Raw genomic sequence first — 11,766 nt, forward strand, 5'->3', positions numbered from 1 at the left:
GACTGAAGGGGGAAGAAGGAGACTGAACGAAATGGTAGGGTAAAGTGGGATGTTATTAGATGAAGGTTTTTTTGGATTTTTGGGGTGTACTTAGTTAAGTCGGGAGTGCAAATAGTCCTATCTATTTTTTATGTAGTGGACTCAAGCACAAGTATCGTCAAGTGAGACAGTCTAGTTGGAACAACAAAATCGTAAGGATCCAATATATCCACGGGAATCCGTGAACTCAATTCGGATATTATTTACGACTTGGATCATATTTTAAGAACTTGAGTTCAAGGGAAAGTGTTAGAATATGACTTCTCGACAGCACCCCTGACACACTACAATGAAATATAATGGTGTTTCCACCCGTTGCACTCTACCTCATATATGATCGTTACTTTACCTTGTATATATTTGCAGACGTTGTTGTACTTGTGATTAACTTGCATGAATAGAGATCTCTCTCTTCTCTACTCTGTCTTCTTGCTAGTCTGCTCCTGTCCTCTCTGATCTTCCTTTTCTTCTTCAAATCACTTCCACAATAAACACAAAAAATTACAGAACGGTATGCTTGAATGTCCTTCCGCTTATTCAATCGTGTGATGAATTCTTTCTTCCCAAGACCATCCATTCCAATAGAATTTTAAATATGATCCTCATAGCACATTGGTGCCATTGATAAAATTCATGGCCCTCCAGGTATTCATGGCCCTTAAGAGCCATGCATCTTAAGGGCTTGTTTAAGCCTTTTCAATTGCGAAAACTGAGACCAAAATCGGAGAGAAGCTGACGAGAAGGAATGGAAAAAATGCAGGAGAAGAACGATTGGGGAACATGATAGAAAGACTACATTTTATAGCAAAAGCATGGGAAGGGATGGATTGAGCCAATATGATCCTCCTATATTAGTGTTCAGAAATACAAGCTAATTATCAAGCCAATTGGACAAGCCATGGATTCAGTCAATAAGCGAAATAAAAGGATCAAGATCAATGCTTATAAAATAATTGATCATACATGTGTATGACAACCGACTATATACATACTTAACCCATAAAGCTTGATGAAGATGATGGAACCATTAAGGAAGTTGCCGGAAAATTCACCATTTGCAAAATATTGATGGATGCATCTCTAGATTACCTTCTCCTTTGATCTCTTCACCAAGAACCACACAAGAGAGGAAGAGAGACAATAGCTTTATTAAACACACACCAGGTCACTTACCCCTCATGCCCAATCACAAAAGCAGACTTTTCCAAAAGGCTTATGACCCAATGGACTGGCCAAAACTTTATACTAGATAACTATAGTATACTCATGGACCTCTTACATAATTATGAACACGAGCTCTTCACCCGCGCGCTTCGCGCGGGTGAATTTCTTCTGTATTAGTTTTGTTGGAGTATTTGTTGGTGAGAAGATGTATGTTTCAAGATTTGTTATTATTGTCTGCATGGAAAAGAATTTAAAAATTTACGACATATGTATATAGTCTTCTGGTGAGAAAGATTGCTAAGTTTGTGTCTACTTGATGGTTTGATCCAGTAACACTTAAAGATGGTAGCATTGTGTTTGTTTGCAGTTGGAAGAATGATATGTATAGTATTTTAATAAACTGTCAATAATGAATTAAAAATTACATATAAAATGCTTTAATAATAAGCTTCTGCAATGATGGTGCTAAGTAATAGTCCTAGAATAGCAAAACATCTTCATATTAGTATTGTCAAAACATTGCACCCATATCCAACATTAGAATCATATCCTACATTAAAAAGGTATAAGCTATTAACTAAAATAACAATGCAGCTCATGTGAACACCCAACACGAAACCCACTTTGGTCCCTCGAAAGTCATACTTTGTTGGTGTTTCCGTGTTTGGACTTTTCATCAAGATACTCACATAAATGTTACTAAAGTTTCTTCATGAATGAAATTCAGTCATTAGCTTCTTTCTGCAAAAAAATGTAAGTCGGCCAAAAGATCATAACTTCACACTGGCCTTGTATCACTGAGTAAAATCCACATTCCTTCAATTACAATAGTTATACATAATTCAGTAGGATAATAATTACCTGTTATTGCTTGGTAGATGTAAGATGAGATGCATTATAAATTGACAAATCCAATTCCTCGTTCAACCATACCGAAGTCCCCCATGAGTCATTGATATTAGTTTCTAAGAAGACAACAATAAGTGAATCGTTAGAAACATGTAAAGTGCATAGCTAACCTAATAAAGTTCCGTAATGGGACTAAAGCAGGATACCATGAGACAGAATATCTGAAATGACAATTTGCGTATAAAACATAAGTACATAAATTTGATTTAACTTTTTATTCAAATATTGTAGTAAATCAGATGCTAGAATTTTAAAAAATAATTACAAATATCGTTAGCCACAACATTTATTTTAAGCAAACTTTCTAAAAATAAAACAGAGAAAAATCGTAGTTCACACAACACTATATAAATATTTTTCACCATATGGCTAGACTAAGAAACAAAAGGTCAGCAGATAAGCCAAAAGGAATAATCAAGATGTAACAAAAATAATTAAAACAATTTTTTATTGCAATGAAACATTGCTCTCAAATACCTTTCCTATTAGTACTTGACACCCTTCAATTCCTTTATCTGCCGCATGGATCCTTCCCAATCTTCGCTAATCACTATCCCATCACTTTCAGAGCCTTTACTCTACACCAAAAAGAACAAACCATTTCTATATATATAATTATCCAAAAAACTAATCTAAATTTTTGAATGATTTACAGGCTTAAAAAATTTAAAGGAAAAATATAAACATATCAGCAAGAAACAAAACATATAGGTGAAAACACAGTGAGTAAAAACAATGAAAAAATTCTTACCTTAATATTAGAACCCCAAATGCTAAGAATCCGAAGATTCACATCCTAAGCCACATATGGTGATTGGACATTTGGACCTCAATGGCTGTCGAACGAATACCGGCATACCATGAGTTCAATTGCCTAAGAAAAGTAACTAACTATCAAAAGCAACTCATTTACTTGTGAAAGAAAACTTGATAATTGATGCCGCAAATATGGTACTATGGTAGTACTACTGTATTCACAGGATGCAAAATTAAGATCCAGATTTTACTGGAGCCAAAATTATCAAATGATATAGCTAACAAAGCATAAAGATGATATAGCGCTTACTTTTCCCTCGGCATTATGCCATCACCTTTGATGCAATTCCCAGTATCATACACTCACCAACAACTACAATACCTTCCTCGACAGTTGCCTGAAAAATATTTAAACATATAGACTTTGTGAGTTTGTAGTTTCTAGCATGTGTCTTCCCAACAACTAAATTGAGCCCTATAACATGAAGAAACTAACATGTGTCTTCCCGATGAGTGCAAACGCCGACTGGCTCTAAAGATATATGGGTTAAAGATGTCAACACCACATTTCAACAATCATTCAAAAATTAAAATGACTTCCCTCTGAAAGTTCTTTTATCATGGTGGAGAGGGAGAGGTGGGCTTTTGGAGTGTCATTATTTTAATCTTTGATTTTATTGGCACGAAAACGTAAACAGAATTCCAAAAACTATCTGGAAATTTTTTTTGCTTACCTTGGTATCACTTGATAGGGCATCGAATGCTCCTTCCCACTTGCTTTCATGTGTTGCAATATCTAAAAATTTTATGGAATAAACATTGTTATATGACACATAAGCAAAATTCGAAGCAGTAGAAATAACGTAGAACATTAATTCGCTAAACTAACCACAGTTTTTGTAGACTGACGCCATCGAAGAAAGAAGCAAGATTCTGATGAGAAAAGGACCTATAGACAATGGGTTCTTTATCAGGCCTTCGTACCAGTAAGTAGACAACATTTTATCATTCACGTTTAGAAACCACCATAAATTCTTTCAAAAGCAAAAGGAAAAGGCCTTCATAAATTTAGTAGGCAAGAACTACTGGTAAGAAAGTACCATATAAATGAACCATTTTGAATCATGGCAACAAAAAAAACCTTGTAAATATGCTAAGATCAGCGGAAAAAAGAATCATCCAAGGCAATTTTGTTGTAGATGTGAGCTTGTATACGGTAGAATAAAAGTCGCTAAATTTATCTGGTTGATTGGTTCCGCTGTAACATACAATCTTTGGAATAGAGAAGACAATGCTTACATGCCAAAGATAAGCTGTACAGCTGGGAAAAAAAAAGTAGGTTCTAAAGACAAAATTTTCCTATGCGGGTTTTAAGAAGTATCATACCTGTACATAAAAGTTAGTAGATATGTCAGGTGGCAGATCTAGTGCGCCAATTTGAATCACTGCAAGAAGAAAGAATAGTGGAAACAGCCTTCGGGAGATGTGGTGGAAGAAGAGAAGTCGTTATAAGTTGGAAGAAGAGAAGCCAAAAGCAAAATACTCGAAGAGTCAACAATCCGCAGCTTCTTCATCACCACAAATGGAAGAAACCATATCTTCAGGAACCAATAAACCACCAGTAAATCAGATCCATGATAGAAAACACCAATCGAGAATTAGAGTAACCCACGTTGTTGTTGCTGGGTTTCCTTCTGCTGGATCCAAGCATAGTTGGCCCCCAAGAAAGTTTGATGATATTGTTGGAGAAGAAGAAGTGGGAGTCCATTTAGAGCGAATAAGTCTTGATAAGTATGGAAAAAAAAGGAGCCAAAAAGATAATGCTTGAAGAATCAACCATCTGCGGCTTCTTCAAACCATAAATGGAAGAAACCAAGTGTCCAGATCCAATAATTTACCTGCAAAAAATCAGAGCCAGAAAAGAAAACACCAGTTAAGAATCCAAGAAACCCAAGTTTCTGGTGCAAGGTCCAATAGAAATCGAGGAGCCCATTTAGAGCAAAAAAGTATTGATAAGTTGGAGAAAAGAGAACCGATAAAGAAAACACTGGAGGGTTCAACCATCTGCACCAGCTTCATCATCACGACAAATGGGAGAAACGAAGTCTCTAGGATCCAATAATGCACCTGCAGAAAACCATAGACAAAAGATGGCCATACTGAACATGGCCTTGGCTGGCACCGACGGGAGACGCTATTGTGACTGGCGGAGGAGGGATGGTGATGGCGGTGGTCTGGCTATGAGATCGAAAGAGAGGTGAGAGGTTTGGCAGGATATGGTGGAAGAATTGAAAGTAGCAACACCTGTCAATCTTATGAATTCAGCAATAACAGGTGTCTCCCATGCATGAATCTCTTGGTTGAACTGGCAGTGCACAACGTTAATATACGTGGGACCCATGAAACAGCACACAAAAATCCCAGTCACATGCCAACACCAGGAAAAGAAGAGAATGCGGGTCCCATAAACCAAGGTACACACAAAGCCAAACCGCGTGAGTATAAAAATCAAGAGGAACTCGCCCGCAAATACACTGACATGCCTCCCATCTTATATTACTTATAGATAGATAGATAGATGTGTCCATCCCATTACCAGTGATCTTGTCCGTTGAGTACCATTTAGCCCCTGAACACCGTCTCCCTGCAGCTTACGATGACGCCGTTGATTCGATCAAGTGGGTCCGGGACCAAGTCAGGAATATCAACGGCTGTGATCCGTGGTTGAGAGGCTACGTTGACTTCTCAGAGTGTTTCTTGATGGGCAGTATTTCTGGTTGCAATATCGTCTACCATGCAGCCTTGCGTGCGCTGGACGTTGATCTCTAACCGGTTATAATCAGAGGGCTGATAATGACTTCACCTTATTTTGGTGGGGTCCAGCGAACTGAATCGCGATAAGATTGTGCCGTTACCAGTTGATGACCTTCTGTGGGCCCTGTCGCTGCTCCCTGGACTCCAAGATCGGACGGCTGTGGAGGTGCTTTGTGAAAGAGTACGGAGGGGATCCGGGGGTGGACAAACAGAGGGAATTTGTGATCACGAGTATTGTAAGCTAACCAATTGGTTGTGGAGATTAAGAGTGTGTTTGGATTGAGGGATTTGGGGGGAAGGGAAGAGAAGGGAAATGGAGGGAAAGGGAAGGGAAGAGAATGGAAGGGAAAATACATTTCCCTCTCTCATGTTTGGATTGATAAAAAAAGAAAGGAAAGAAAAGTAGTTTAATTTACTAGTTTATCCTTATTTTTTATGTTTAAATGTTATGTCCAAGGGTAAAATAGGTTTTAAACTTATAAGTAACTTAATTAGTAATCTCTTCCCTCCAAATGACTCCATTTTGGGAGGAAAGAATTTTGACAAAAATTTAATGGAATCTTCCTCCCAAATCCCCTCAAATCCCTCCACTCAATTTTTTATAAACTATCCAAATAATGGAATTAGAAAGAAACTGCATTTCCCTTCTCTTCCCTCCCCTCCAAATCCCTCAATCCAAACACACTCTAAGGATTTTATTTACTCTTCGTGCACACAACAATATTAATAGAGAGCAAATTTATTGAATAATACAATGATATTTTTGCACAAGAAAGAATCAAAGAATTGCATGAATTGAGTCGAATTAATTAAATGTTCAGGGTGATCGTAGCCTGTCATATTTCTTCCTAGAGAAATCTGGATCGTTTGCATTCAGTTGGGAGGCCTTGAGTGAATCGTTTGAAGTCAGTGCAATAGTTGTATATCATGTATTTCTGTTGCACCCATCTAATTCTGTTTCTGCCCTTGGAATCAAGCCCCTGTTCTTGCCATGCGCTGTCTTGCAAGCCATTTGAGGATTTAGAGCCGCAAGAAGAACCAGATTGCGACCAAACACAAGCGTTGGCCTTGAAATTTCTGTAAGAAGCGGTGAAAGGAGCATGGGTCCAGTCCGTCTTCACTAGACCTCCCCTGGTTGCCCAGTCATCTGCATTCCAGAGACTTGAGTAAAGCCTCATGGGTTGGTTGCTTGGGAATGGAACTCCACTCGATTCCATGTTGTTGAACACTCTTATCGGAATGTTGTCCACCAAGAATCTGTAACAAAAAATTGTATTAGAAAAACTTGTTATATAATCTTGAATTAGAATTCAAGAAAATTAAGATTCATAGGGAATTTAAGTAGTGTTAGATGGTTACATGATGCGTTGGCGGTTCCAAACAATGGAGTAAGTGTGGAAGGTCTTTGTGGGATCAAACCAAAGGTAGAATTGTTGCTCTCTGTTGCCTTTCCCTTGAGAGAAGACATTGGTATGAACTATATATGGATCTCCTGATACGTTGCCCAAGAACTCGAAATCGATCTCATCATGGTTGGCTCCTTGAGAAGATAACTGCACAAGAGTTTCTAATTAGAAAACCCCATCTTGAATTACCAGAGAGTGACATTGTGAGTAGACTAATTTAAACTTACATAAAAAGTGGTGACAGTGCCAGCAGAGTTGCCAGGAACAAGCTTGATTTGCATGTCGATCCTTCCGAATAGGTACTCGTTCTTGGATTGGAAACCAGAACCTGAATACTTGTCAAGAGAGAGTGTGAGAAGCTGTCCTCCTTCAAGTATCTTCCCACGTTGATCGCCCCACGTTATTTGGACGTCATCGTAGAGATTAGCCTTGGAAGTTGCCATTAAGCAAGTTAGGAACAGAGCAACCAAAAACTGAGCAGTAGACATGTTTACTACTTTGTCTTAAGAACCAAAAATCAGAGAGCTAAATTGATTGAGCCAGAGGAGGTAGCTAGTGTGTGCTGATGATGCAAGTAAAGTTATTCAGGCCTTTATATAGGGTGGATTTGAAATAGGTGTTAACGCGTGTATGGTGGACAAAGCTGGCACGGTGAGCTGGATAAAGAAGTGGAAACTTTGTTTCTGGGGGACAGGCTTGCATTTTAAGATGAGAAGCAACCAAGAAGCATGGATATAAAATATTTTATGTGGTTAGAGGAGGCGGGTATGCGATTAACGTGTGTTGACCATACAAATACTACAGTATTATGCACGAAGGAACCGTGAGTGAGAGAGAGATGCAAATAATTTAGTCGATCGATTAGATTTCTAATTAGAAAGGTTTAGTTCTAGTAAAGTCGATAATTTATAGTCACAATTCGGAAAGGTTTATTTTTAGCCAATTTCATTTGTGGTGCTAGGTGCTTGACAGTAGTTGAAACTTGGAAAGTTAGCAAATGTGGTAATCATGAAACGATTTGAAAATATGAAAAATGGTCAAGTCATTTGAAAATTGACTTCTAATTATTATTTTTTCGTTATTATATGATTTTAGTGTTATTTTTTTGTAGTTTCGAATGCATAATTAATAAATAACTCAAAAAAAATCCAGGGGTAACGATCACTACTTGATTTTGTCCACCTTCACATAAATTCTTGGCTCCGCCCCTGGTCCCACTATCATGGGACCCACCGCCACTCACATAAAAAGTGACGCCTCCGTATCATGACGCATTTTTTAATGGTGTGGATGTGTGAGATGACAAAGGGGTCTTCTGCGTGGGTCTCACATGTTTCAAATCAATGATGTGAATATAATCCCTTATTTTACATTCTTACTTTAAACCCTCATGTGAGAATTCATCTATGTATTGCACTTAGACACATGTGAGTTCACTTAATATTGAAAGGATGCATGTTCAGATATAATGGGGAAGTTATTTCCAATCAATTTTGTCATGAGATGAGAAAACAACAAAAATGATAAAGATTTTAATGAAGAACCATTGCAAAAATATTCCAACAGTGTGAGACACTCATTTATTGGGTGTGATTTTCAATGAGCTCTTTGCTATTATGTCACCACACATAATGAATAAGTACCACACACTGTTGAGATGTTTTTAGGATGATTATTATTGAGATCCCTAGCATTGCTGAGAAAACAAAAGGCTTCCACTTTTTAATATTTAGAATGAGCAATGAAGATTATTGATGCTTGAGTTGGATTGCATCTCAAGTATAGTAATCCTCTTGTGAAATAACTTTTACGAGAGCAATGTTTGGTGCCGCGAGAAACATTTTGTTATAATTAGGGCTGTCCAAAAAAATCGTGCTAAACTGAATCAACATTTTGGTATGTTATTGTCAAATGCATGTTAGTCAGGATTGACCGCAACAAACTGCCAATAATCGATTGAATAGTTGGTTAAAATTATGTCAAAAAATCGATAAAAACTAACCGTCGACACTCCTTGTTACAAGTGTTCAATTGTTGTTGTAAATCCACACCCCCATACCAACAATATTGTCCGCTTTGGGTTATCCGATTCCTGTGGATACATCGGGCCCGCACGGCTTTATTTCTCCTTAGGCCCAAGCAAGTGGGTTAGGCCCAACTCACATGAGCATAGGAAAAGGCCTTGTTGGTGGTAAGAGGTGGGCTTGGCCTTATAAACAAGGCATGAGTGCCCACATCTTTAGATGTGGGACTTTTACACTCCCCCGCACTTGGGGGGGGGGGGTTATGCCAGACCCCGCACTTGTGGAGTAGAGCATATGTCCAATTGGACCGAATTTCTTGGATACCATGTTGTAAATCCATACCCCCATACACACCAACAATATTGTCCGTTTTGGGTTGTCCGGTTCCCGTGGATACATCGGGAACACAAGGCTTTATTTCTCCTTAGGCCCAAGCAAGTGGGCTAGGCCCAACTCACATGTGCCTAGGAAAAGGCCTTGTTGGTGGTAAGAGGTGGGCTTGGCCTTATAAACAAGGTATGAGTGCCCACATCTTTAGACGTGGGACTCTTACAATTGTAATTACTGGTTGGGGAGGACTAGCCGTGGGCGCTGTTATTGGTGACAGTGAAATAAATCTGCAAATAAGCGGGTTTAGCCTGCAGGTGGGCCTATGACATTTCAATTTGGGGTCCAACTCGCTCACTAGCACAATTTGGTGAACATACTGCTGAAAGGTGATGCCCTTGATGTTATCTCAGCTCTTAGGACTTGGCCTTTCTCGTCTTACTTCATTAAGCTTCATTTTGGAGGATATCATTGTCAAAGGATTAAATATGATCTTTGATTGACAGCTATGGTTGTAACTGACAGCTATGGTTGTAAATATTCTGAATTTAATTAGGATATATTTAGGCTATAATTAGACAATGTATATATGGTAGCTTAGCTGTTTTTTAGGGGCTGAAAATCAGTTTGTATCTTTTCTGTTACAGTTTGTAATCTTGTATATAATGCAGACTTTCAATGAAGAGAGTAATACTTTTCACCAAAAGACTCTAAATTGACAATCATGTCATTGTTTGGTCCAATGGTATGCCAATTTTTGTTTACTCCTAGAACAAATAATAAGGTAGCTGATACTCTTGCTGCACTAGGTAGATTGACGACTTCTGATTCGGATCATGTATGCATGGAGGGGGTTCCCCGTCTATTGCCTCATTTCTTCTTGGCTTCTTGCTGATTTTAATCCTGTTTAAACCAATGATATGTTGCTTTCACAAAAAAAAAAAAAAAAAAAAATAGTGATCCTAAAAAAGCCACCCAACTGCGTTTGGAAATTGGAGATTAAGGATTTTATTGACTCTTCTTCAGCAGAGTGAAGATTGATGAAATTGGTTTCAGAGTTCGATATTGAAATTAAAAGAGAGAATATTTATTGGAATAATACAGTGATATTTTTGCACATGAAAGAATCAAAGAATTGCATGAATTGAGTCGAATTAATTAAATGTTCAGGGTGATCGTCGCCTGTAATATTTCTTCCTAGAGAAATCTGGATCGCTTGCATTCAGTTGGGAGGCCTTGAGCGAATCGTTTGAAGTCTGTGCAATAGTTGTATATCATGTATTTCTGTTGCACCCATCTAATTCTGTTTCTGCCCTTGGAATCAAGCCCCTGTTCTTGCCATGCGCTGTCTTGCAAGCCACTTGAGGATTTAGAGCCGCAAGAAGAACCAGATTGCGACCAAACACAAGCGTTGGCCATGAAATTTCTGTAAGAAGCGGTGAAAGGAGCATGGGTCCAGTCAGTCTTCACTAGACCTCCCCTGGTTGCCCAGTCATCTGCATTCCAGAGACTTGAGTAAAGCCTCATGGGTTGGTTGCTTGGGAATGGAACTCCACTCGATTCCATGTTGTTGAACACTCTTATAGGAATGTCGTCGACCAAGAATCTGTAACGAAAAATTGTATTAGAAAAACTTGTTATAGAATCTTGAATTAGAATTCAAGAAAATTAAGATTCATAGGGAATTTAAGTAGTGTTAGATGGTTACATGATGCGTTGGCGGTTCCAAACAATGGAGTAAGTGTGGAAGGTCTTCGTGGGATCAAACCAAAGGTAGAATTGTTGTTCTCTGTTGCCTTTCCCTTGAGAAAAGACATTGGTATGAACTATATATGGATCTCCTGATACATTGCCCAAGAACTCGAAATCGATCTCATCATGATTGGCTCCTTGAGATGATAACTGCACAAGAGTTTCACATGAGACAAAAAAACTCATCTTGAATTACTAGAGAAAGACATTGTCACTAGACTGAATTAAACTTACATAAAATGTGGTGACTGTGCCAGCAGAGTTGCCAGGAACAAGCTTGATTTGCATATCGATCCTTCCAAATAGGTACTCGTTCTTGGATTGGAAACCAGAACCTGAATACTTGTCAAGAGAGAGTGTGAGAAGCTGTCCTCCTTCAAGTATCTTCCCACGTTGATCGCCCCACGTTATTTGGACGTCGTCGTAGAGATTGGCCTTGGAAGTTGCCATTAAGCAAGTTAGGAAAAGAGCAAGCAAAAATTGAACAGTAGACATGTCTACTACTTCTCTTAAGAATTGAAAAACAGAGAGCTAAATTGATTGAGGTAGAGGAGGTAGCTAGTGTGTTGATGATG

At 38.5% G+C, this 11,766-nt stretch overlaps 3 protein-coding genes across 3 annotated transcripts; 1 reads left to right on the forward strand and 2 right to left on the reverse strand.

The window, feature by feature from the left end:
- The first annotated feature begins 861 nt into the window (after positions 1-861).
- On the forward strand, positions 862-5,943 carry LOC119982346 (probable carboxylesterase 8). Its single transcript, XM_038825668.1, has 2 exons — positions 862-1,331; positions 5,448-5,943. Exons 1-2 carry the CDS (start codon positions 1,255-1,257, stop codon positions 5,695-5,697), a joined length of 327 nt encoding a protein of 108 aa, XP_038681596.1. The 5' UTR covers positions 862-1,254; the 3' UTR covers positions 5,698-5,943.
- A 447-nt stretch (positions 5,944-6,390) lies between these two features.
- Positions 6,391-7,657, reverse strand: LOC119982344 (xyloglucan endotransglucosylase/hydrolase protein 22-like). Its single transcript, XM_038825666.1, has 3 exons — positions 7,316-7,657; positions 7,042-7,235; positions 6,391-6,939 (listed from the first exon to the last, which is right to left on the reverse strand). Exons 1-3 carry the CDS (start codon positions 7,574-7,576, stop codon positions 6,531-6,533), a joined length of 864 nt encoding a protein of 287 aa, XP_038681594.1. The 5' UTR covers positions 7,577-7,657; the 3' UTR covers positions 6,391-6,530.
- Positions 7,658-10,425: 2,768 nt separating this feature from the next.
- On the reverse strand, positions 10,426-11,766 carry LOC119982345 (xyloglucan endotransglucosylase/hydrolase protein 22-like). Its single transcript, XM_038825667.1, has 3 exons — positions 11,426-11,766; positions 11,148-11,341; positions 10,426-11,045 (listed from the first exon to the last, which is right to left on the reverse strand). The coding sequence occupies exons 1-3, from the start codon at positions 11,684-11,686 to the stop codon at positions 10,637-10,639; spliced, it is 864 nt and encodes a 287-aa protein (XP_038681595.1). The 5' UTR covers positions 11,687-11,766; the 3' UTR covers positions 10,426-10,636.

The sequence above is a fragment of the Tripterygium wilfordii genome, chromosome 17 (genome assembly GCF_013401445.1).
Source record: "Tripterygium wilfordii isolate XIE 37 chromosome 17, ASM1340144v1, whole genome shotgun sequence".
NCBI lineage: Eukaryota > Viridiplantae > Streptophyta > Magnoliopsida > Celastrales > Celastraceae > Tripterygium > Tripterygium wilfordii.

What these genes read in the sequence shown, in the direction of transcription:
- LOC119982346 (XM_038825668.1), top strand. Translation starts at nt 1,255, where the DNA reads ATGACCCAATGGACTGGCCAAAACTTTATACTAGATAACTATAGTATA. An exon ending in CTCTTACATAATTATGAACA is followed by an intron (nt 1,332 to 5,447) that starts CGAGCTCTTCAC and finishes TAGATAGATAGA; the next exon opens with TGTGTCCATCCCATTACCAG.
- LOC119982344 (XM_038825666.1), bottom strand. Translation starts at nt 7,576, where the DNA reads ATGTCTACTGCTCAGTTTTTGGTTGCTCTGTTCCTAACTTGCTTAATG. An exon ending in GCACTGTCACCACTTTTTAT is followed by an intron (nt 7,236 to 7,315) that starts GTAAGTTTAAAT and finishes ACTCTTGTGCAG; the next exon opens with TTATCTTCTCAAGGAGCCAA. An exon ending in TGGAACCGCCAACGCATCAT is followed by an intron (nt 6,940 to 7,041) that starts GTAACCATCTAA and finishes TTTTTGTTACAG; the next exon opens with ATTCTTGGTGGACAACATTC.
- LOC119982345 (XM_038825667.1), bottom strand. Translation starts at nt 11,686, where the DNA reads ATGTCTACTGTTCAATTTTTGCTTGCTCTTTTCCTAACTTGCTTAATG. An exon ending in GCACAGTCACCACATTTTAT is followed by an intron (nt 11,342 to 11,425) that starts GTAAGTTTAATT and finishes ACTCTTGTGCAG; the next exon opens with TTATCATCTCAAGGAGCCAA. An exon ending in TGGAACCGCCAACGCATCAT is followed by an intron (nt 11,046 to 11,147) that starts GTAACCATCTAA and finishes TTTTCGTTACAG; the next exon opens with ATTCTTGGTCGACGACATTC.